Source organism: Miscanthus floridulus, chromosome 10 (genome assembly GCF_019320115.1).
Source record: "Miscanthus floridulus cultivar M001 chromosome 10, ASM1932011v1, whole genome shotgun sequence".
Lineage (NCBI taxonomy): Eukaryota > Viridiplantae > Streptophyta > Magnoliopsida > Poales > Poaceae > Miscanthus > Miscanthus floridulus.
Window position 1 is genome coordinate 3,668,506 of NC_089589.1, and position 25,676 is coordinate 3,694,181.

Here is a 25,676-nt window from a genome sequence, read left to right on the forward strand (position 1 = left end):
CTCGCAAATCGCAACCAGTGAGTCTGGCTCTGCTGTTTTCTCACCCTTTATCTGTTAAAGTCCAAGCCAGCAGGTTTTCTCACCCTATAAGGAGAAAGATCCGTTGTACCATGGAGATCGTGGTGGGGGCGCTGCCGAGCCTCCTCCCCAAGCTTGCTAAGCTGCTCATCGGCGAATACAACCTGCAGAAGGAAGTCAAGGGTGGCATCATCTTCCTCCAAGCAGAGCTCGAGAGCATGAAGGTCGCCCTTGAGAAGATCTCAGAGATGCCAGCCGACAAGCTTGACAAGCAGGACAAGCTCTGGGCCAGGGATGTGAGGGAGCTGTCTTATGACATAGAGGACAAAATCGACACGTTCATGGTGCGTTGCAAGGCCGGGAGCAAGGTGGCTGAAGACGAACAACATGGCTTCAAAAAGGCCATTGATAGGAGCCTCAAGTGGCTGGCACGGCCGAACATCCGCCGTAAGATTGCTATTGATATCCGAGACATCAAGAGCCGTGTTCTTGAGGTGCATGAGCGGCGCCACAGGTACGAAGTCAACAGTAACCGTAGTGTTGATAAGCCTATCAAAGTTGATCCTCGTGTATTGGTGCGGTATGAGGAGGCGACGAAGCTAGTTGGAATTGATGAGGCAAGGGACAAGGTAATCAGGATTTTTATACAACGCAATGAAGTGTCAAAGCAGCAGCAAGACACGATAGTTTCTATTGTGGGGTTTGGAGGTCTGGGAAAGACAACTCTGGCTAATGTGGTGTATGAAAAGCTTAAAGGAGAATTTGATTGCTCAGCTTTCGTATCAGTTTCTCAGACTCCTGACATGGAGAAAATATTCAACAACTTACTGTATCAACTTGACAAGAGAAATAATATACGCATCGATGTCATCGTTGATGATCTCAGGGAATTCCTTCAGAAGAAGAGGTACAAACAAATCAAACGATACTAGCCATCAATTTATAATTATGAACTTTTGCATAGGACAATTGAAAAGCACCACTATTATCCAAAAAAAAAATCCTATTGAAATTTTCTAGCTAGTAGAACCCTTAATTTCCTCTACACTCTTATTTCTTAACTCTATTACTTTGAGTGGATTCTATTGTCAATTGTGACCCTTTTGCCCCCACTAGTAGAGAACAGACCTTTGATCCTCGGTCAAAATGGGCTCTAGTCCTGGCATTTTTTGCGCCCGGGACTAGAGATACCTTTAGTCCCGGTTGGTGGCTCCAACCGGGACTAAAGGTCCCTCCCAACGGCTACTACGCCAGACAGAGGTGGCAGGGACCTTTAGTCCCGGTTGATGTCTGGCACAGTAGCCGTTGGGAGGGACCTTTAGTCCCGGTTGGAGCCACCAACCGGGACTAAAGATCCCCCCTTTATATCCCGGCCGTCTTCTTCTTCCTCCCCGAGCCCGAGCTCAGCACATTTTGAAGCTCACTGCACTAGTGTTCTTGCTTCCTCCCTCCATTGTTCCTCCATCAATTCTTCGATTCCTCCGTCGATTTCTTCGATTCCTCCGTCGATTTCATCGATTCCTCCGTCGATTCTTCAGTTGTAAAGGTTACCAATCTCATACTCTCATTTTTCACCATTGTCTTATCTCATTTTGTTCACTATATATATATATGGTTCTTTATTGTGGTTTTTTTTTTCATTTTTAAGCAATTTGAGCTCAAAATCACTTCAAGCTTGCATATTTACATGAAGGAAGGTTAAAGTAGCTATTAAAAACTAGTATTCACCGTTCATTTGTAGCATGCATAGCACACTTCATTGTTTAGAGATATAGAGAATTTTAGAGTTTTTTAATTTTATTTGTTTATAAAATGAGAAATTTATAGTGTATTAAAAAATGAGTATAGGGACTAGTGCCTCCGACTGGTATGACAGATGCAATGCAAGGCCGTGCAATAGGAAGCAAATCCGTTCTCTTTTGACGATTCGCCCGAACAGCCGGTCCTGACAGATTTGGTGGTTGAACGGGTCCGTCGGCCGTCGCCGTGCGACTGTACGACAAAGAACGGCATCGATCGACCATAGTATTTTATTGTCCGGAGTCCGGTCCGGGGTGCAATGCAACGCAATGACAATTGACAATGCGTTGCTAGGTCAAAATATGGTCATTTCTATGGACTCCGTGACTAAACATTTTATTTTAACTTTTTATGAAATGAAAAACTTGGAAAATAGTTAGAAAATTATAGAAAATCCGTACTAGTTGAACTTGCGGACCGAGTTCAGCTCGGCCAGCATGTTCTCTGCCGAGCGGTAACGGACATCAAGGAGGAGCTTTGATTCTACGAGGGAGAGCGGCAACGGTCGTGGAAGACCGTGTTCCCTTCCTCGTAGAATCGGAGCTCTTCCTTGACCAAGTACGGTGCCGTCCGGTGGAGAAATGCTCACCGAGATGATCACGTAAGCAAGGTCAACTAGTACGGATGGTTATTTATTAAAACATGTTTTTGAGCTATAAATCCTGTTGGCCGTCTTCTTCCTCCCCGAGCCCGCCCAAGAGCTTAAGTTCAAATTTAAGCAGTGTTCTTGCTCTTTCTCCATCCATTCTTCGATTCCTCCATCGATTTCTTCGATTCCTCCGTCGATTCTTCGGTTCTAATGGTTACCAACTTCATACTCTCATGTTTCATCATTGTCTTATCCCATTTTGTTCACTATATATATATGGTTCTTTATTGTGGTTTTTTTCATTTGTAAGCAATTTGAGCTCAAAATCACTTCAAGCTTGTATATTTACATGAAGGAAGGTTAAAGTAGCTAGTTGAACTAGCGGACCGTGTTCATTTCGGCGAGCATGTTCTCTGCCGAGCGGTAACGGACGTCAAGGAGGAGCTTTGATTCTACGAGGAAGAGCGGCAACGGTCGTGGAAGACCGTGTTCCCTTCCTCGTAGAATCGGAGCTCTTCCGTGGCCAAGTATGGTGCCGTCCGGTGGAGAAATGCTCGCCGAGATGATCACGTAAGCAAGGTCAACTAGTATGGATGGTTATTTATTCACACGTCCCAATATCGTCGCAGTAGTCTGTCAAACACCGTACCAAACATAGTATATATATAAATATAAACGATAATCGATTGTTATGTGTGTACACTCCCATTCTTCTATTAATTTACGGAAATATCATGTGAATTACTTACCTGCCGCAGTAAAAGATGAGAACACAATGACCATTAAAAATATCATTGTTTAGAGATATAGATAATTTTATAGTTTCTTAATTTTATTTGTTTATAAAATGAGAAATTTATAGTGTATTAAAAAATGAGTATAGAGAGTAGATGGCAACTGCTTCCGGGTCCTCGGCCTCTCATGGGTTTCCAAAGCGACTTAGGCCGGGCCTCCCTCTCATTCCATGCGACAAGTGTCATGATGAGACGAAGATTGTGATGGAGTACCGAGTGAAGAAGGAGGGTCCCAACAAGGATCGTATCTTCTATAAGTGTTCGGATCGCAATGTGAGTTATTTTATCGTATTTAATGATTATGGTTAGTTTATACCTATTTTCATGATGGTTGTGATTAAAGTTCTAATTTTTTGTTTTCATTTCAGTGGGATGGCAGTGGACGATGTTCAGGCTTCTACTGGGAGGAAGAGTATGTTGAACTCGTGCAAAAAATATCTTGCACAACAGGCAGATATGGCGGCTAATGAGGCAGTGATCCAGCCGAAGAAGCCCAAAGATGTTGCACAATCGGGGGATCTGTCTGTTTTAGTTGAGATTGGTCACGAAATCCTTGTGCTCCTGAAATGTATTTTAGCTTTAGTTCTTTTAGTGGTAGTTGGGATTGTCTACATTGTAGCGATGCTTTCATAAATTTGTACCTTTTGTGGTGGCACGCATGTTGTATAAATAATTAATTATGATCTAGGTTTTAATATGGTATTTATGTCATGTAATGCAGATGAGCCGGCATTGGATGTACAATGCTGATCGCCGCTCCCAAGAGTTCATTGACGGCGTGCATTCTTTGTTACGTGCGGCCGAGGCAAACAAACGCGACGGTTTCATGTGCTACCCATGTGCCATATGTAAGAATACGGTGGAATATCCTTGCTCAAGGACTCTTCATTCACACTTGTTTAAGTCGGGTTTCATGCCAAACTATATTTGTTGGACGAAGCATGGAGAAACCGGCGTTGTAATGGAAGAAGGTGAAGAAGAACAATGGGATGACAATGATATTATTCCCGATGGTGCGTGCTTCAATGATACTGCAATGGGAGAAGCTGAAGAAGAGGTAGCTACAGAAGATGAGCCTGCTGATGATCTTTGTCAGGTCATTCGTGACGCACAAAGAGAATGTGAAAGTGAAAAGGAGAAGATCAAGTTCGAGCGGATGCTAGAAGATCACAAGAAATTGTTGTACCCAACTTGTGATGCAGGGCAGAAAAAGTTGGGAACCACACTAGAATTGCTGTAATGGAAGACAAAGAATGGTGTATCCAATAAAGGATTTGGAGAGTTACTAAAAATCCAAAAGAAGATGCTTCCGAAGGACAATGAATTGCCCGCCACTATCTATGAAGCAAAACAAGTTGTCTATCCTATGGGGTTAGAAATTGAGAAGATACATGCATGTCCTAATGACTGCATCATGTACCATGGCAAAGAGTACGAGAAATTGGATGCATGCCCGGTATGCCATGCATCGCGGTATAAGATCAGGCGAGATGACCCTGGTGATGTTGAGGGCGAACGTCCGTGGAAGAAAATCCCTGCCAAGGTTATGTGGTATGCTCCTATAATACCATGCTTGAAACGTCTGTTCAGAAACAAAGAACACACAAAATTGTTGCGATGGCACAAAGAAGACCGTAAGGTAGACAATATGTTGAGACACCCTGCTGATGGGTCCCAGTGGAGAGCAATCGATAGAGAATTCCCGGAGTTTGCAAATGACGCAAGAAACTTAAGGATTGCTTTAAGTACAGATGTTATCAATCCTTTTGGAGAGCATAACAGTAGTCATAGCACTTGGCCTATTACTCTAAGTATCTACAACCTTCCTCCTTGGTTATGCATAAAGCGGAAGTTCATTATGATGCCTGTGCTCATCCAAGGCCCGAAGCAACCTGGCAATGACATCGATGTGTACCTGAGACCACTTATTGACGAACTTCTCATTTTGTGGAATAAAGAAGGTGTACGTGTGTGGGATGAGTACAAACAGGAACACTTTGATCTGCGAGCATTGTTGTTCGTAACAATCAATGATTGGCCTGCTCTAAGTAATCTTTCAGGACAGTCAAACAAGGGATATAATGCATGCACACACTGCTTCGATGATATTAGAGGTGGATTCTTCAAAAAATGTCGAAAGGTCGTGTACCTTGGCCATCATCGATTTCTTCCTGCAAATCACCCCGTAAGAAAGAAAGGCAAGCATTTTAAAGGGATGGCAGACCACCTGACCAAGCCTCGCAACCGAACCGGTGAGGATGTACTCGATATGGTCAATGATGTGAAAGTCGTCTTTGGAAAAAGACATGGCAGCCAACCTATTCCGAACGACGCTAATGGTCACGCACCCATGTGGAAGAAGAAGTCCATATTTTGGGACCTACCCTATTGGCAAGTCCTAGAGGTCCGTAGCTCGATCGACGTGATGCACCTGACGAAGAATCTTTGTGTGAACCTGCTAGGCTTCATGGGTGTGTATGGAAAGCCTAAGGACATATTTGAAGCACGATAGGACCTGCGTTGTTTGAGAGAAAGAGACAACCTGCATCCAGAGAAGACAGATGATGGACGACATTACTTACGTCCTGCCAGCTACACTCTAAGCAAAGAGGAGAAGGAAATCATGTTTGAATGCTTAAACAACATCAAGGTACCATCTGGATTCTCCTCGAATATAAAGGGTATTATAAATGTGCCAGAGAAGAAATTCTATAACTTAAAGTCCCATGACTGTCACGTTCTTATGACGCAATTACTTCTAGTTGCATTAAGAGGAATTCTACCTCCAAATGTACGTCTAGCCACCGTGAAGCTATGTGCATCCCTCAATGCAATTTCTCAGAAGGCAATTGATCCAACTGATCTAGCTAAACTACAGAATGATATGGTTTAATGTCTCGTCAGCTTTGAGTTGGTGTTCCCTCCTTCCTTCTTTGATATCATGACACACCTCCTAGTTCACCTAGTCAAGGAGATTTTCATTCTCGGTCCTGTGTTCCTACACAACATGTTCCCCTTAGAGAGATTCATGGGAGTCCTGAAGAAATATGTTCACAACCGTGCTCGCCCAGAAGGAAGCATCGCCAAGGGCTATGGAACAGAAGAGGTCATTGAGTTCTGTGTTGACTTTATTCCCGACCTTGACTCGATTGGTGTTCCTGAATTGAGACATGAGAGGAGACTAAGCGGAAAGGGGACACTAGGGAGGAAAACATATATTGGTATAGAGGATGATTATTTCAATAAAGCGCACTACACAGTTCTACAGAACTCCTCTTTGGTAGATCCGTATATTGAGACACACAAGGATCTCTTACGATCCGAGTTTCCAGGGAAGACTGAAGCTTGGATTACGCGTAAGCACATGGAAACTTTCGGCGGTTGGTTGCGAAAAAAATGTCAAGGTGATGAGAGCATCCATGAGCAACTGTATTTATTGGCTATGCAACCATCATGGCATATCGTCACATACAAAGGGTACGAGATAAATGGGAACATATTCTACACAGTAGCCCAAGATAAAAGGAGTACCAACCAAAACAGTGGTGTCCGCATAGATGCCACAGACCCGAATGGGAATAAGCAGACATATTATGGCCACATAGATAAAATATGGGAACTAGAATATGCACCTACTTTGAAGATCCCATTGTTCAAGTGCCAATGGGTCAAGGTGACCGGAGGCGGGGTAACAGTAGGCAACGAGTATGGAATGACAACAGTAGACCTTAGTAATATTGGGTACAAAGACGAACCATTCGTCCTTGCCAAGGATGTGAATCAGGTGTTCTATGTCAATGATATGTCTACCAAACCAAAAAGAGGGAAAAACGATAATGACTCAACCAAAGAGCCAAAGCGCCATATAGTTCTTTTAGGGAAAAGAGTCATCGTGGGAATTGAGGACAAGTCAGACATGTCAGAAGATTATGAAAAGTATGACCGAATTCCGTCCTTCAAAGTGAACAAAGACCCTAGCATCTTGGTAAATGATGAGGACACTACATGGTTACGACGCGATCATAACCAAGGGACATACATAAAGAAGTTCACTGCTGTGCCCACTTGATGATATAGTGATTTAATGTAGTGTGTGTTTGAGATATTATGTAATAATTGTGAATTTAGATGTTTATTATGTCGTGTTTCAAATTAAATCAATGTTTGATTTGGTGGGATTTCTCTCTCGAAAAGTTAAATTAGGATATTGAGTGATGAAAAATTAAAATATTAACGTTAAAATGATGTGAAAACAAATTTCCTGTCCAAAACCAATAGTTTTAATAATTTTAATTAAACACTACATTTTTGCATTAACGAAATAATAAATATTAGTTACATTATGTTTTATAATTATAACAAAAAATAAAAAAGTTAGGTTATAGATTTTTCCTATGTGCAATAAAGAAAAAGAAAATCCATATTTTTAACAAAATAATTTTATGCCTTTTATTTAATTTACTATGTATTTAACAAGAAAATCCATATTTCTATTAAAAAAATTTGCTCAAAACAGGCGGGAAATGAAACTGCAGCCCACCTTTACTCCTGGGTGGCCCACCCGGGAGTAAAGGTGGGCTGCAGTTTCGTGGCTCGCCAACCTTTACTCCCGGTGGGGGGATGACACCGGGAGTAAAGGGGTGTGGCATATATATACCAGTGCCATCTTCTTCCTTGCCTTCTTCGCCGATTCCTCTCCCCCTGCGCCCACGCCACCCGGCCCACCACACTGAGGACGCCGCCGCCACCCCGCCCGACGCCGGTCATCGCCACCGCCTCGCGCGCGTCCGCGGTCCCCACGCCACCCCGCACGCCGACGACCTCACGGCGCCAGCTGCTGCCCGCCCCGGCCAGACGCACGGGCCACACCGTACCCTCCAGCGCGCGTTGACACGGCGCGACGACGAGGCCGCCAACGCGCGCGGCTTCCTCTCCTCCATTCCCGAGGTACGTACGTACGTTCTACCACGGCAACGATTCTCCACGACCGTCGTATGTGCGTGATTGGTGGTTCATAATTTTGTTCGTGATTTGGCGATCTTGAACAATGTGGTGGCGGCACTGATGTCGGGCGATCTTGAACAATTAGGTGAAGGGGTGCTTAGCTAGCTAGCTGCAGATCTGACATCGATCCTAGGTATAAGTTTCATGGCTAATTAATTCATACGTGTATGTGTGTTGTTAAAATTTTATTTTATAAATGGAAAGATCAAAGGTGGAAGTTTGTTGCAATTTAAAATGGAAGGTAGTTCGATGGCATCTCAAAATGCGTGGCATCTACTTAAAGAGCTAGCGAAATGGAATCGGAGTTCTCTTATGCGACCCAGCTGGGCTACTTGAGTTATTATATATTGTTACAGTACATAACTGGTACAACAACGTACAGTTGGGGTCTAACGGCATGGAATACTGGATAGTTGGACCACAAGTTAGGGCCCCTTCAATTAGTCAGGAATGGAGCTGGGAATTATTCCGGCTTACCAACATTATACAAATTAGTGAACCATTTCGACCGAGTACTCCCGGCTGGTGGCTGGCATATGTATACGGCCCCTGGTATATAAGCGCCATGCGTTTCTATGTATACGGCGGAGCACCGTCGCCCTCGTTCGCCCTAGGGTTTATACGGCGGAGCACCGCCGCCCTCGTTCGCCCTAGGGTTTAGGGTTTATACGGCGGAGCACCGCCGCCCTCGTTCATCCATGTGTACAAACATATATACGGCGGAGTGGAGCACCGCCACTCTCATCACACCGTCCTCTCTCGCAGCCTAGTCGATCAACATTCGTATTATCGTTATCGTTAACGCTAAACAATCATACTAGGGCGAATTGCGTCGGTGACTAGGGCGAACCGCGTTGTTGATGTCACCGACGTGGTTCGCCCTAGTCACCGACGTAATTCGCCCTCGGCCGTTTATGTATAGCCCTAATTCACCCTAGTACTGACGCAGTTCACCCTAGTGTGGCGAATTGCGTCCGTGACCGAGGGGCAAGATTTAATAATGCATATTGTTCGTAGATTTTACGCATGTAAGCAAAGATTTGACGTACTATATATTGGTTTTGTTTTTTGAAGCTAGATGGCCGACCTGAGAAACATGGATGAGGAGGAGTTGATGATGAATTTGATCAACACTGGCACTCAAGTTGCCGGCGATGATGGTGCTAAAAATAACGTGCAAGAGGATGCAGATGACGGGAGTCAGTACTTAGCTCTTGAACAAAATGAGCAACAACATATTGGCCAAGTATATATTTTTTATTATTAGCTATATATATTATCATATGTCTTATGTGTGCTCATGACATTAAAAATAATGTTTATGTTTTGTAGCCCTCTAGATCGACATCAACAACTACAACGAAGAGTAAAAATGTTCGAGGTCCCAAAAAGCCATTGGAGGGCCGCTTCATCATCTCAGAGTTCAATGTGGATATAGGCGAACCGGGGGGGGGGGGCAAATAAAACGAAATTCATGCACCACTGTGGTTACCTTGTATGGGACCGGCTCCCGATCAGTACCCATGAATGGAAGAAGAAGACCAATGCTCCTCATATCAGTTTTGTCTTCGACCGTGACAAGACGTTAATTTGGAATGATGTCTTGGAACATTTCACGCTCCAAACAGATGGTTATGATGATATAATAGATGGTGATGAATTGAAGGAGCGAGTTAGGGATTGGGCAATGAAGAAGATGGCCACCCAGTTTTAGACTTGGAAGAAACACCTATACACGACGTATGTCAAGAAGAACATAGCACCAGATTTTACTGTTCCAGGCCCGATCTCAAAGCAGAGGCCCTATTGAGATGAGTTTGTACAGTACAAGACGTCGGAAGAGGGTGTGAGTCGGGTGATAAAGAACCAACGTAATGCCCAACAGAAGACATACCACCATAACTTGGGATCAGGTGGCTACCCGACTGCCATTAAGAAGTGGAACAAAATGGAAGCAGATCTTCTTGCCAAGGGTATCACACCAGAATCACTCGAGTGGGGAAAGCGTGCAAAGAATTGGTTTTTCGCTCATGGGGGAACACTAGACCAGGAGACAAGGAAGTGCGTTTATGGCGCAAGACTATAAGAAGCAGCAGAAAGATTGTTTTATGCTCAGAGAGCTACTGCTAGTGGTGCGTTCAGACCCAACAGAGAGAAGGATGAACTGACATACGCCATCGGGACTATTGAACATGGTGGCCGAACTAGAGGCAAAGGAAGTGTCTCGTGGGAGCATGGATTCCCTCAGGACAGACCTTCCTACAGAAGCCATCAGAGAAAGAAGGAAGAAGAGGCACAGCGGCTCCAGAGGTTGGAGGAAGCGGTGCGTGAAGCACAGGAGCGGGAAAAAACCTTGAAGCGAGAATGCAGGAGGAAATCAGAAGGCAAGTGCAAATAGCAGTGAGTGCAAGCAAGCAGACATCAGAGCCAGGAACCAACATTAGCCAATCTGTTCAGTTGAAAAGCAGCTGCACTTCCATAGAGATACCAAATCAAGGGGACACAGGACTGCACTTCCCTGTGGATGACGTCACTGAACCTTGTACATCGTGTGAGCTACACATTCCAAAGGGGAATCCACAATCAAGGTGGCTATCGGTCTTGTTAATCCTATCGACCAAACCAAGACACCAAGGATTCATGGGAATATAATCCATGAAGGATATGCTACCATCTCGGTAGATAAAGCTGAAAAAGGTTTTAGTGATTTGCCTCTTGACATTCCTGGAGGTGATGGCGAGAAGACTCTAGGAGAAGCAGAGAAAACATTCATTCTATGGCGCAAGCGCTACATCATCATTCCCGGGATGTCGCCTCCACCTCCTCCTGAACTACCTCACCATAGGTGTGGATGAAAACACTACATCATTAATTTATATTGGCTTAAATAATTAACAATCTGCTCATAATAATATGTCATTCCTTTTTTGTAGTAGATCCTCCCCAACCTAAATCCAAGTGTTCAATCGCCAGATCATCATAGTGCTCTGTACGATGACAATGTGTTGGAAGGCGAGGCTGCATCCACACCATCTCCAAGGAGGTCTCCAATGCCGCAGCCGCCACCTCCAAGGAGGTCTCCAATGCCGCTGCCACCACCTCCAAGGAGGTCTCCAACGCCTCCCCCGCCCCCGCCTACCAAGAAGCCAAGTATTAGCAAGAGGCCAGCCCCACAAACAAAGAACCAGTCCCCGCCGGCAAAGAAAGCCACCGTGAAACCAAGGGCTATTCCCAAAATAATATCTGAAGAGAAGGAAGAAGTAACTGATGCATATGAAAAAGATATGTCCAGATTCTATGACAAACTTAAAAAGAATCAAGAAGCAAGGAGAAACCTGGAGAAACCGTACTTCTTCATAGCTCCAGATATTCTAAGAAAAAAGGTGGCTTCTTACCAGCAACAACAGTGGGAATCTCGTAAGCCGTCCAAATCAATGTTAACGGACTTTGATCGCACTCTCACCAAGTCAATTGAGGCGGCACAGAAAAAGAAGCGGGCAGGGAAAGGAGTTGCACAACTCGGACAACAATCGCACCAATCAGTCCCCCCGCTAGTTGTTGGTAATGAATATGGTTCGAATTTAGGATTAATGCATCAGGCAAACATACATCCGGATGTCAATTTGGATCACCTTGGTGAATTTATTGAAGAGACTGGTCTCGACCTTTACCAGATGTTTGGTGATGGAAACATTGAGAGTGCGGCGGAGGTTGATATTTGGAAGAAAAAAATTGTACTAGGCCAGAGTCTATACAACCCTCAAGCCTTATGTGATCTGGGGACGCAAATGTACCTGCTAAACAAGTGGTACATGCAGACGTCTACCGGTGGAGACTTCTGCGTTGGTGTCAGAATTAGAGACGAACATTGGTTCCGTGGCGATGATGTTATGTATGTTGACTTTGCAGAATTTCATCAACTATGCCACCTGACCTCTCTGGACAAAGTTATCATTAGCTGCTATTGCCTGTAAGTAATAATTCTTTCGATCTATTATTAAACTCATCATATGTGTGTATATGCATATAAATTATCCTAACAAGTACTATATATATGCAGATTTACAATGACAGAGCTCAGAAAGGAAGGCTACAATGAAATTGGTTTTGTTGATCCCCATATAGTATTCAAAGACCCAGTTGCTCTAAAGCCTAATTGGAAGTCTGAGTCAGAGAGTAACCTCATGAACTTCTTAGTGAACCAACGCCACAAGAAGGATATACTCTTTTCCTACAACTTCAAGTGAGTGTTAATAATGTCGATCATCCTTAATGGCTCATATGTTGATTCTAGTTAATTAATGAGTGTTATGCGTTATATCCTATAAACACATGCAGCAATCACTGGATATTGATGGACATCGATCTGGTGAAAAGTCATGACTCGATGAGAAAACCACAACAAGACTACCAAGATATGATAGATATTATCCAGAGGTAATTTCGGTATCTCTAGCAACTATATATACACACAAACATGATGATTAACTATATCTGATGACATGGCAAATTTTTTATTGGGCAGTGTTTGGAAAACCTTTATTGAGAAGCAACACATGGGAAAATGCAAAGCGCCACTGAATGTAATCCCTTTGAAAGTAAGTCCCCTAAATCGCATCATCTTTATTAATTAAACATATAGCTTTCACCGGATCACCAGATTGGATGACAAATCTTTTTCTCGTAAAGTGGTGTCTGAGGCAGGAACAGGGGAACAACTACTGTGGTTACTATGTTTGCAAGTTTATCAAGGTGGTCTCCCAAAGAACTCCTACAGAGAGACTATATATTGTGTTACTATGTGTGTGTGTATATATATATATATATATATATATATATATATATATATTAATTTATTTTCCTTTAATTCAAACCTGTAGGCTCGATGGTTGGAGGAAAAGGTCATACGGCAAGACCAAATCAAAGCAATTCAAGAGTCTATAGCCGGATTTTTTAATGAGCAGGTCATCGATTCCAAGGGCGAGTTCTACTTCGACCCAACACTGCCATGGAAGCCAAGCTAGAGGATGAGAGGAAACTTGTTATATCACAACAACTGTAATGCAATCTTTTGTAATATATGCACATGAAATAATATAATGTAAAATACACATATGCATGCATGCATGTAAATATATATATGATGCATGCATATATATATATATATATATATATATATATATATATATATATATATATATATATATATATATATATATATATGCTTGAATTGTGTGATTTAATACGTTCATTGTGCTTGAACCGAAACATACTATACGCGCGTATAAATATATAATTAGCAGCGTACAATACGACTTCGAAAACCTATTTTGAAAAGAAAACAAAAAAATGAAAAGAAAAGAAAAAAGAAAAAAAAACCTTTAGTCCCGGTTCGTATTACCAACCGGGACTAAAAGGTGCCGGCCATCGTGGCATGTCAGGAGGCACCTTTAGTCCCGGTTGGTGTTACCCACCGGGACTAAAGATTCCCCTTTAGTCCCGGTTCCTGACCCGGGACTAAAGGACCCCCCTTTAGTCCCGGATGCTTGCTCCCGGGTGGGGAACCGGGACTAGAGGAGGTTCCCCACCGGGAGTAAAGCTCTGTTCTCTACCAGTGCCCTTGTCGCCAATTAGAATAGTTAGATTTAATTTATACAGAATGGAACAAAAGTTCCAATATGGAATAATGTGGTGTCTGAGAATTGATAACTTTTTTTTCTTTTCCTTAGATTTGTCACCAATTTTCTCATGAATTTGTATGGTGTCTTTGAAGGAGTATGCATAACGATTGTGAAATGGAGATTCCTTGCCACAATGTAATTGTACCATAGTTAAAGAACTTTGTTTCTGATAACATAGCTTTTTGTGGTGTACGTACTTGATTGTTACTGATGACATATGGGATATCTCAGATTGGAAGCATATTAGATGTGCTTTGCCTCCTAATAATGCTGGATGCAAAATTATCACAACTACACGTAATATGAGAGTGGCTGAAGAAGTTGGTCGTGCTTACAAGATGAAACCCCTCGATCTTCACTGTTCTAGAATATTATTGTATGGAAGAATATTTGGCCATGAAGGCAGAGACAAGTGTCCTAATGAGGAGCTAGTTGAAGTATCCAATAAAATACTAACCAAGTGTGATGGGGTACCCTTAGCTATCATTACAATAGCTAGTTTGATGGCCAGTAAAGAAAGAAATAAATTGGAATGGTATGAGGTGTACAATTCCATTGGTACTGGTATGGAGAATAATATAGATGTCAAAAACATGAGAAATGTTTTGTTGCTCAGCTATTATCATCTGAAACCTCATCTAAGAACTTGCTTGTTGTACTTAAGTGTATTTCCAGAAGATTATGAAATTGACAAAAGACGTTTGATATGGATGTGGATAGCGGAAGGTTTCATTCAATGTGGAAAACAAGGGCAGAGCCTATTTGAAGTCGGAGAGAGTTACTTCAACGAGCTCATAAATAGAAGTATGATCGAACCGGTGTATTATATGGACACTATGAAGGTACGGTCTTGCCGTGTACATGATGTGGTGCTTGATCTTATCCGTTCCTTGTCAAGTGACGAAAACTTCGCTACTAGTTTGTATGGCATGGGTCATGCATCTCCATCGCAAAAGATTCGGAGGTTATCCATTCAAAATGGCAAGGTAAATGAGGGTACGCATGGTGCTACTGTGAGCATGCAACAAGTAAGGTCGGCAGCCTTTTCATCTGTTGTGAATCTAATACCAGCCCTTGCAAGGTTTGAAGTTGTGCGTGTTCTGCATTTGGAAAATTGCGATCTTTCACATGGTTACAACCTCAAGTATATTGGGAAGTTAGTATATTTGAGGTTCCTAGGACTAAATTCGACAAAGATTGTTCATCTCCCTGAGGAAATAGGGAGCCTGCAATTCCTACAGGTACTGGACATCTCGAAGGATGCAATTTCAACCTTGCCATTCACTATTGTACAGCTAAGACAGTTAAAGTGCCTATACATAGATCATAATGTAACAGCGGAAAATAGGATTGGGGGTCTAACATCCCTGGAAGAGCTACGGTACGGACAAGATTCCAATGGTATTATACAAGAGCTGGGATGCTTAACTAAACTAAGGGCACTGGATATTAATGTCTGCTTCCGTACAGAAGAGCAAAATATGCTGGTGGAGTGTCTACACAAGCTACAAAATATCCAGAATCTATCTATTCGCTCTATAGATCGTACAGGTAACTTGGATGGCTGGGTTGGGCCTCAGAGCCTCCGTAGTTTGGACATAGATGGCTACTTGTTCTCGAGGCTGCCGGTTTGGATGAAACACTCACATGTTCAGAACCTCTCCTTCCTAAGGATCAGAGTTAAGGGTCTACAGCAGCAGGATATCGACACCCTTGGGAAGTTACCTGCTCTCCGTGACCTAGATATGTTGCCGGGGGACCTAACTCTCTAGGGAATTTGTCATTAGCTGTCTCAGATTGCTGCAACGGCCTCATCCTATGTTGGTGCCTTTGGGCTGTTGGATACCGCTATATTGTCTGCAATCCGGCAACCCAGGAGTTGAAGGTACTGCCGCCTAGAATCCATTCTATTGGTGAGGCTCGACTGGGGTTCGATCCGACAGCCTCCTCCCACTTCCATGTGTTTGAATATATGGAGGAGGATGGTCAGTGCGTGCGTGTGGATATCTACTTATCTAAAACTGCAGTGTGTTTAAGGAATCTAAATGGAGCGAGGAGGCTAAGTGGACATTTTCGAAATCAGCAACTGTGTTTCTTAATGGTTGTCTACACTATATTAGGTTTTGCGAGGGTTACCGTCGTATACTTGCTGTGGATACGGAGGGAAAGGCATGAAGGAAAATTCTAACTGGCCGCGTGGTTTTTCACACTCCATCCATCAAGCTCAAAGTCACTTGTGTCAATATAATGTTGGTGGTCGCAATATGTCCAAGCTTTCAATCTGGATCCTTGAAGACTATCGTACTAATAATAAATGGACATTGAAGCATACTATCAGCCTACGTAAGTTGTTTGGAAAGACTAAGAAACAAATGGGTTACTTTGATTTTGAGTCGTGCTACACAACGGTTATAGTTCACCTAGAATGGAATTTGGTTTTCTTTGTTGGGGTTGGGGTGGAAAGAGCCGTCATCGCATATAACATGGACAACAAAAAAGTTCATGTCATCCCTACACATTACATTCCATATGGTAGACGTGACATCCTGCCAGAAATCATTGGCGGACCTTACTATCTTCCCTATGTTCCCTTGTTCTCGAAGTTGGAGTCATTAGTAAAGTAGTAAATAAAGTTTCATTTGATGTATCTCTCTAAAATGACATGTTTAAATGGATCAATGTTGTTTGATTGTCTATGGACATGTTAATTTCCTCTTGAATGGATGTTGTCATTATTTTGCAGCAACTTTAACTTGTTTGTAATGCAAGCTAAGGTCTGTGCAGTGTGTCAGACGCGTTCAAACCTACAGAGGTCAGACTCTCATGCGTGTGCAGTAACATTTCAACACCAATGGCACCTCTTTGTTCCTAAAAAACAAAAAACACCAATGGCTCCTCTGTAGTAGTGATATATTAACCGCCGTGATCTCTTCCGCACCTCCGCTTCTTTTCCTTCCTTCCCCTAGCCCTTCCATTCCCACTGCAGATCTAAAATCGCTAGGAACGTGCGGTTGCCTTCTTCAAACCTACTTCACTCTTAGCCACCTCCATGCTAAAGGGCGAGCCTTCTACAAAGCACGCATGGGAGGGGGATGACGCCATGCCCGTGGTGAAAGAGGATGACGCCGTGCCCGTGGTGAATCAAGATGAAGCTCCTGTGGATCCCTTTGGAGATAGAGACAATTGGGCCATTGGCATCATGAGTAAGGTTTTCTTGAAGATCAGGCATGAGCTACAGAACACCGGTCTGGGCACCCTCAACCCGCCTCGAGAGGAAAAGGTGAGCAGTTACGTATTCATTTTTCACCAACTCACCGATGTCCTAGAAGAACTGCCAGCCTACCTGAACAGGAATCGTGCGGACAACATGGAGTACATCCTTGCCTGCTACCAGAGTCGGATAGATGACTTCGACACTAGCGTCGCGATGCAGGAATCAGCACCGCCCACAACACTGAGAAGCACTAACGCAACCTGGTTCGTGCCGATGCTGAGCAGGTGGCCAACCGCATCACCACTAACGAGCAAAAGGGCCTCATTGCTATAGAGGAGGATGATGAAGACGTTGATACTAACAACGAGTAGAGGAGTAAATAAAGTTCCATTTGATGTATCCCACATTGCATTTGATGTATCTTCCTTATGTTGGGAGTACAGATGGAGTACATGTTGTTACTCTTTTCTTATATTGCTACTCTTCCTTATTATGTATCTTCCCTTGCTTTTTATGTTAGACGCGTTCAAATATACAGAGGTTTTGATTTGTGAAGTCTGATTTGCAAGTCTGTGTTTACTTTTATTGAACTTTGTATTAGGTGGGTGAAACTCTGTTGAGCATGGTGTAGATCAGGTTCTTTGGTCAATTGGTAGCCGGTTTCTAGCCCCTGTTGGTTGGTTTTGCCTGTAGGTTTCTTTCTAGTTCTCTTTCTGATCTGTAGTATGGTAAACATGCATAACGGAATTCATCCGATCAAGTCTCACGTCGATGTAATGCCTAACGGAGGAGCTCTGTACTATATAGTGTCCGACAAGATCAAATGTGTCACATTCGAACTTTCTTGCAAGCGCAGTAAAATATGAGAATGAAGCGAATGTGGCAGGAAAGCTAGACACAAGAAGTGAATCGAAAAAAAGAGCTTACGACCACCATGACACGCTTGACACTTGAATGCCTGGTGCGGTTGTGATAGGTCTTTTCTGTACTTATTTCACTCCAATCCAAGCAGTCATGGCAGTTGAGGGGTAGACTGATTGCTACGATCTCTACTATCCTATGAGATCAAATACTTAGCGGCCAGACTTTCTTGCATTCGCAGTAAAAGTCAACAACTTTGGCTCTTCCATTTTGCATTAGATCGAGGTGAGACTTGTTCAGATGTACTCCTCGATGCATGGTTCTTTCAAGTTCAACAAATTTTGTCAAAGACACGAGTTGGCTTTAACAAAGATCAATAGCACTCATGAATGTTTAGCAAAATAAGTTTCAGGAGCTCTGGAGAGAGAAGACAGCAGGTGTATAACCTTCCCTCTCGCCCCTTGTCTCTGCTGCTATAGTTTGGGGGCCATCAACCATCCCACGACCAAGACGTTTGAGTGGGTGGGCGGTGGGGCTTTGCCCCTGTTGGTATATGTTAATACACATAGAATAATCCGCAAGTGCACAGATATTATACCAATGTAGCACTTCACTGGGAGTACCCAGTTTTATATCGAACTCGAGGAAACATGTGTGAGAATAACCCACTCTAACTTAACCCAACTTCACAATCAAGGCTAGATAATAGGAGCGTAGAGGAGATCACAAAGGTCTTCTAGTTCTAACTTTCGTAAGCTTTGTCTTCTATTATTCAGTTCTAGGGATATTACTAAAGAAACACAGGGAGAGTATGTTTCCTATAGCAACAAAGTCCTGCTAGGCCTACCAACGGAAGGTGGACTACAAAGGATTCAATGAGGCTATAAGAGTCACCCTCGCGAGCTATCATCGATCCGAAAAGTAGGGTACATCCATGAGTAATTGAGTCTAGGCACCACGCTTACACTACGAATACTACTTTAACCCAGGAGCTACAAGGATTAAAGTACTCAAAAGAGAGTCGCAAACCTAAAGAACAATATGAACAAGATGCTTACTTCAATTAGAAGTCGATTATCAGAGAAATCTCAGAAGCAAGCTAAAGAAGAACTTGATTCCACAGGGTACAAGCCGTAGAGAGAGCACTGATAGGCTAGGACTCCTCCGAAACTCTTTCCTCTCACTCTATCTCTCTATCTCTAATACAAGACTAGATCCTATTGAGGACTAATCTTCTCTTGATAGCTAGCTCTAATCCTAGTAGAATTATGAATTAGGGTTTCTAGCCCTCAGCTCTCAGGATCAAATGCATGGTCCTCTCCTAGGGGTGCAGGCAGGTATATATAGGCCCCTTGAAGCATCCTAGACCCTCGGATCAAACCGACTTGAATAAACAGCATAGATGCAATCCTTAAGGCGGTGGAGAACCGACATAGCAACGGGAGGCTGATAGGGTGGCCCCACAAGTCAGCCGACCTAATAGTGGGACCGGTTGGCCCCACCTAGCAGGGGCTCGGGCTCCGCTTCTGTGATTTGCCTTCTAAAGTCTACTAAAGTCTTCCCACGTTGTTTATCCTATGGAATTACGCGATTTCCTTTGACGAATAGGTCCTCCTTGGCTGTTTTTTGATTAAATCCTGCTAGAAACATAGATTCACCAAAACCCATAGAATTTATCAGTTAAAACCCCTAAGTCTATGTTGGTGATGTATTTTAGTCATTTATGCAAGTTATATTGATGGTTTGTGATGAATGTTAACTACCGTCAACAAACTCCCCCACACTTAGGCTTTTATTCGTCCTCGATAAAAGGATGGATTACTCAAGACATAACCTTAGTTCAAGACATCAACATAAAACCATTCCTAGTCATGCATGCATTGTGGGATTCAAAGTGTCTACCATGAAACTTTGAGCGGTTGAAGAATGGAACAGCTTGAAATAGATCACCATCTTCCTTCAGTCAAGTCAATTGGAGAAATATTTTAAGATTTTTGAAAACAAAACATAGCTTACCTTCTCCTTTTGTGGTACTCTCAAATCACTCTGTATATATAGTACTTTTGGATCCTCACCAACTCATTAAAGACTTTGCCTTCTTTTTGCCTACTTCTAAAAGCTTATGTGGAGCTCAGGTAGGGATAAATATGAAAACATACTTGTATTGCATATATTGTAAAGTCAAAACAAGGATCCGAGGAGAAAAATGTTATACTCTTAGATCAAGATGTGCATGTGTGTGTATATGGTGGCTATACTAATTCTACTATGCTCCTTGAAACATATCTGTCTTGTTTAAAACTTGAAAAACTCTTACAAGCAAACATGGGTTATCTTATTCATTTCTTTCTTCTTTTCTCTTTTTTCAGGTGGGCATCTGAGTACCCATTGTTTTAGATATCTCACACTTGTACATTTTATCAATACTTTTTTCTTTTTTCTTTTATGAATAACTCTTGCATAGCCCATGCCTCTTTTTGTGTAATTAAAACTTTTCAAGAGAGACATTTACAAGAACTTGGAGCATTTATCCTAACAAGCATATTTTTGTGTCTATTGCTAGTGTAGGAGTAGAACATTTTTGGTGGATGGAAAACATGTTGTTGCGTACCCCTAGTGTAGGCGCAGCCGATATATGAGGAGTGTACGTGATCTTGATCTTGAGAGCATGATAAATTTCTCAACAAGGGTCACAAGGTTTGACCATACTCAACACAATAACAAGTAATATATGTAAAAGGTTTCTCTAGTCTATCATATTTGGCTCTGGTGGGATATCGCTTTTACCACAAAGGAAAGGTGTAGCTACTCATTTTTTTTGAAATAAATTTTTCCAATAATGAGACATCAAGAATCAAGTTCTCATTATTCTACTGTATCTCATTCCACAACAACTTAAGTAACATGGGGTCCCTAATAAATAAGTTCCCAACAGTAGCTAGACTTTTAGGGAAAGTATTATGTGAGTCTATCCTTTAGCTATGACTGAAATAATCTTTTCCTCTGGTTTTAAGTTGTTTTATCAAAGGATTTCCAATTTGGTTCGAAATAGAAAGTATAACATGTGAAAATAGAACATATGGACTGCAAACCTGACCGTGGATGAAGCGCGAGGTGAGGGGGCACTGTAGTAGGCTGGCCGTCCCATTGGGGAGACCGGGCGTCCTGTTCCATAGCCCGTTCGGGTCCATCTTTGGTCAACGTGATTCTTGGTCCATTACTTCTTGGATTTCATGATTTTCGCGATCAAATTCTGTTCTGTTGTCATGGTGTGCTTCCCCCACACTTGTTTCCCATTTACCTTTATGCACAACATGTGGAGACAAACATATGTCCAAAAGAAATAGAGAGCAAGTAATAATAACAAGATTTCATTGAGATCATATCATAGGGCACTTTATTACGCAATCTGACCTAAACACACATTTTAAACTAGCAGACTTTCAATCACTCTAACAATCTGAGCTAAGCAAATGACTTAAACACTAACCTAACTATGCCCTATTGATCCATAACCTACCTCTTAACTCTCGTACTTCTCTTTGTTGATGACATAGTGTCGGTGCAGAAAGTGACCAACTAGTAAATATTTGTAGTTTTGCCATACGTTGTGATCGGAGGTGGCCTAGCACTCAATGACATAGGGTTTATACTAGTTCAGGCAATGTGCCCTACGTCTAGTTTGGGTCGGTCAATGACTTTATTCCTAAGCCTAGGTGCTCAAAGTTTGCAGTGGGGTTACAAATGAGAAGGAGAAAGATGGGGTGTACAAGAGGTCCGGTCAGCTCCGGTCGGAAGGGCCAAGAGCGACAAGAGCTACGCTATGAGCTAAGTGTTCAAGTGTGTGCTTGAGGTCCGAGCCCGGTGGTTCTATGGTTGTGGACTAGTGAACTTGGTCGATCTCATAAATCTAAAAAGGCTCTAAAAAGCCCCCTCCTTCGTTGGAGGGAGCGCATCCCCTTTTATAGATAAAGGGGATGGCTTTACAAGTGAGAGGGTGTGGGTACGTATGCTACTGAGCTTTGTTGCCCATGCCGGCGGGTACAAGATAATGGTAGGCGCCCACAACACCATTGATGTCACTGTAGAATGTCAGATGCATGTGGGAGGTTGCGTTGCCTTCATCATGAATAGTAGATGTCTGTACCTGTAAATATTGTTCGATGCCTAGAGGCATGTGAGGAGTTTCACCACATTCACCTGGTACGGTAAATCCCGGTGCCCACAACACTATCGATGCCTAGAGGCATGTGGGGGGCCTTACCATATGGGAGTTAATGGCGCCTACAATACTGTAGAGGGAAATGTCGACACCTACAATACTGTTTGTGTCAGGGTGGTTGTAGAGTACTATTCCTATAGACATATAGGGTATGGTCCCTGGTATCATGGTTTGACTTGTGCGCCCTGACTTGCTTTCTCCGTTCGTCGCCTGGTTCCTTCCGAGCAGGCGTCCCCGGTCGGATGGCCCCAGTCGGCTCTGGTCGCACCAGTCGGAGAAGAGCGGTGAGCAGGGTTTCTGTGAACCCCGGTCAAAGACACGGGGTCGGAGTCAGAAGTAGTGCTTGGGCCAAGCCTTCCAATCGGAGAGGTCGTCTGGAGGCGGCTGGTGTCCGAAGCGAGCGCTTCAGTCTAAGAGGTGGGCTGAAGTAGTCGACGAGTAGGCGCTATCCCTCTTCGGCCAGACCTTCCGGTCGGTGACTGGACCGCCCTTTCGGCCTGTTGTTTTAGACTCTTGGGGCGGGCCATGAGTTGTGTGCTACCTGCTTGGGCCGAGCCTTGGCGTGGAAGCCAGTCCCCAAGGGACCCTAGGTTTATGATCCCGACAGGAGCCCCCGAGCCCCCGGGCGATTCGGACAGAATCGTCCTGGGGATTTTTGTCTTGCCGATGGGTGCGGGCGAGCGCACCCATGGGTGTAGCCCCTGAGCCCCCGGGCAGTTCGGGCAGAACCGTCTAAGGGGTTTTTTGTGTTGTCAGTGGGGGTGGTTTTCCGTTTCATTGGTGGGTGCGCACGAGCGCTCCTGTGGGTGTAGCCCCCGAGCCCTCGGACGGTTCAGGCAGAACCATTTTTAGTTGGGACGGAGTTTGCTTTAACCAAGGCGTCGTTATGCAGCAAAGGCGTTTCAGTTGGTTGAGAGATTGAGACAGAACTCACTGATCCTGGCGTTGGTGCGCGCCGTGGGATTGGGCGAGGGAGTTAGTTTGGATGAGATATAGCTCACTGATCCTAGCGTCGATGCGCGCCATGGGTTCGAGCGAGGGAGTTAGTTTGGATGAGACATAGCTCACTGATCCTGGCGTTGATGCGCGCCACAGGATCAGGTGAGTCAGAGTCGTGGGGCGAGATCGGGGTCACGGACCTAGGTGCTTTGGAGCGCAGTCGGAGGGTAGCCAGATGGGGCAAGATCGGGGTCGCAGACCCAGGTGTTTTTGGAGCACAGTCAGAAGCATAGCCAGATGGGGTGAGATCGGGGTCGCAGACCCAGGTTTTTTTGGAGCACAGTCGGAGCGTAGCCGGATGGGGCGAGATCGGGGTCGTAGACCTAGGTGTTTGGAGCATAGTCGAAAGGGGCGAGTTCGGTGTCGTAGACCCAGGCTTTTTTGTGTCTTTAGCCCTCGAGCCTTGCTGGGCCTTAGTAGGGGTCGGTGTGAGTTGTGTGCGTTACCCCATCCTCGGTTCCTCACAACTGGAGGGGCTGAGTTTTGTCGCTTGTCCTGATCGCTCGGGCTAGAGTGATGTGCTCGGTGAGTTCGCTAACGGGTATGATCGAGCAGAATCTAGGTCTGTCATTCATGACGGGGTTAGCATAGCCCTCTTGTGACATTCCACTGCTCCTTTACCTATAACCCGACAGATGTCTGGGTCATTCCGGAGACCAACCCGGGTGGCCTAACGGCCTCCCCTCGATGGAGATTCTGTGGGCTTGGTGAGAGGTTCAGGATCGAACGAGAAGGTTGAGATGACCCGATCTGCCAAACTAGGCGAGGGCCGCATGGGGCTCATCTGTGATTTTCTCCCCTGACTCTGTTGGTTGCTCATGTCGAATGAGGCAACCGCTGCTTCATGACGCAACACGGAACGTTGTGATGCATTTCGCTGCACATGTGATGCTTAGTTCCCGAGCCCTTGGGCGGTTTAGGGCCTGAATGATTTGGGAGGCACGGGCATATGGAATGAATGCATGTATGGATGTATGAAATGATTATATAGAAATAGAGGGGGTTGGTAGTTTTTACCTTGATGACTCGAGTGACGGGGTTTGGAGAGCTCTAGTCGAAAACGTCCGACTAGGACCCATGCTCGTCGTTCGTGACGGAGTTGGTATGGCCTATATGGGGCGTCCCTTTGCTCCTTACATGTCTCTCAGTGTCTATCCTGGGTGATTTGATCGACTCAGTGGGCCCGATAGTCTCTCTCGGCGGAGATCTCATTTTGGGTTTTCCTAGGTCTGGCCTAGGGAAGCGGGGAGCTGCCCGCATGCGGTGGCGCTTTGGTTCTTGTGCCCGACATGCGGTAGTGGTTGGTCATGCCGTAGTGGTGGGCCATGCCCAGGCCACGTCCCGTCCGATCAAGAGCCGTTCTATCGGGCAGGGCACGTCTCATCGGTTAGGGTGCGTCTCATCTGCATTAAATGGGAAAGAGAGAGTTTCTCGCTCTGCCGTTTTGCCTTCCCCGATCGGCACACCCTTCCCTAACTATTGTTCCCTTTTCCTTAAGTAGGAGAAGGGAGAGGGTTTTCGCCCTGTTCTTTTGCCTGTTCCTCATCTACCGCCGCCTTTCCTCTTCCTTCTTGCTGTGAGCGTTCCTGAGAGCCGCGGTGGTTTCTAGGAAAGAAAGGGGAGAGAGCGAGAAGAGAAGAACTCACCAATCCTTTTGCGATAATGTCAGACTGGAGGTCATCCACCGTGAGGGAGTCAGTGTTGAAGGCCTTCATTGGGAAGGGGCTCCTGCCACCAAAGGAGGTGGTGCACTGGATGGTTCCCAGGAGGGAGGAGTTCTCGCAACCTCGGCCCGATGAGGTGGTTTCCTTTCTCACCTTCCATGAGCGCGGGTTAGGATACCCCATGCACTAGTTCCTGTGTGGGCTCCTCAATGAGTGGGGTCTGGAGCTACAGCACCTTAATCCGACGAGGGTGCTTCACATCACCAGTTTCGTCACCGTCTGTGAGGCTTTCCTCGGGATGGAGCCACATGTGGATTTCTTCCAGCGGCTCTTCTCTAGGAGAGCCCTGACGGCAGGGAACCCGGCCGAGATCGTGCCGGTGGGGGGTTCGCCCTGCAGAGGAAGCCAAGTGGGGAAGCTCGTATCCCGCGTACCTCCCCTACGACTCCAACCGGGGGTGGCATGGGGAGTGGTTTTACATCAGGAATCCAGCGGCGGCGCCGTTCCCGGCGTTCACCGGCGAGAGAAGCATAAGGTGGGGGTCATCGAGGAGGAGCTCCAGAAGCTCGTGAAGTGTGGCCTTGATGGGGTGTAGGTGTTCCACACCCTATACCATCGCTGGGTCACGCCGTTGGTGGAAAGGACACGGCCGATGTGGCTGTACAGTGGCCCGTCGGACCCGGACCGTGCGTCACCGGAGGATCTACTGGACGACGAGGTCTGGAGTCGCCTTAGCTAGGTGCTGCAGCTGAAGCCCAAAGAGAGGGTCGAAGGGAAGCCCATGCCTTTCAACTCCTCGATCGTGTCTAGCCTGGTATGCTCCCTTCTCT

At 44.7% G+C, this 25,676-nt stretch overlaps 1 protein-coding gene across 1 annotated transcript; it reads left to right on the forward strand.

Moving 5' to 3' along the window:
* The first annotated feature begins 110 nt into the window (after positions 1-110).
* LOC136487874 (disease resistance protein RGA5-like) lies at positions 111-15,658 on the forward strand. Its single transcript, XM_066484980.1, has 2 exons — positions 111-925; positions 14,080-15,658. Exons 1-2 carry the CDS (start codon positions 111-113, stop codon positions 15,656-15,658), a joined length of 2,394 nt encoding a protein of 797 aa, XP_066341077.1.
* Positions 15,659-25,676: the final 10,018 nt, after the last annotated feature.

Excerpts from the sequence above, each read along its gene's own strand:
- LOC136487874 (XM_066484980.1), top strand. The coding sequence starts at position 111 with ATGGAGATCGTGGTGGGGGCGCTGCCGAGCCTCCTCCCCAAGCTTGCT. Across the intron at positions 926-14,079 it reads GAATTCCTTCAGAAGAAGAG|GTACTTGATTGTTACTGATG; the intron begins GTACAAACAAAT and ends TTTGTGGTGTAC.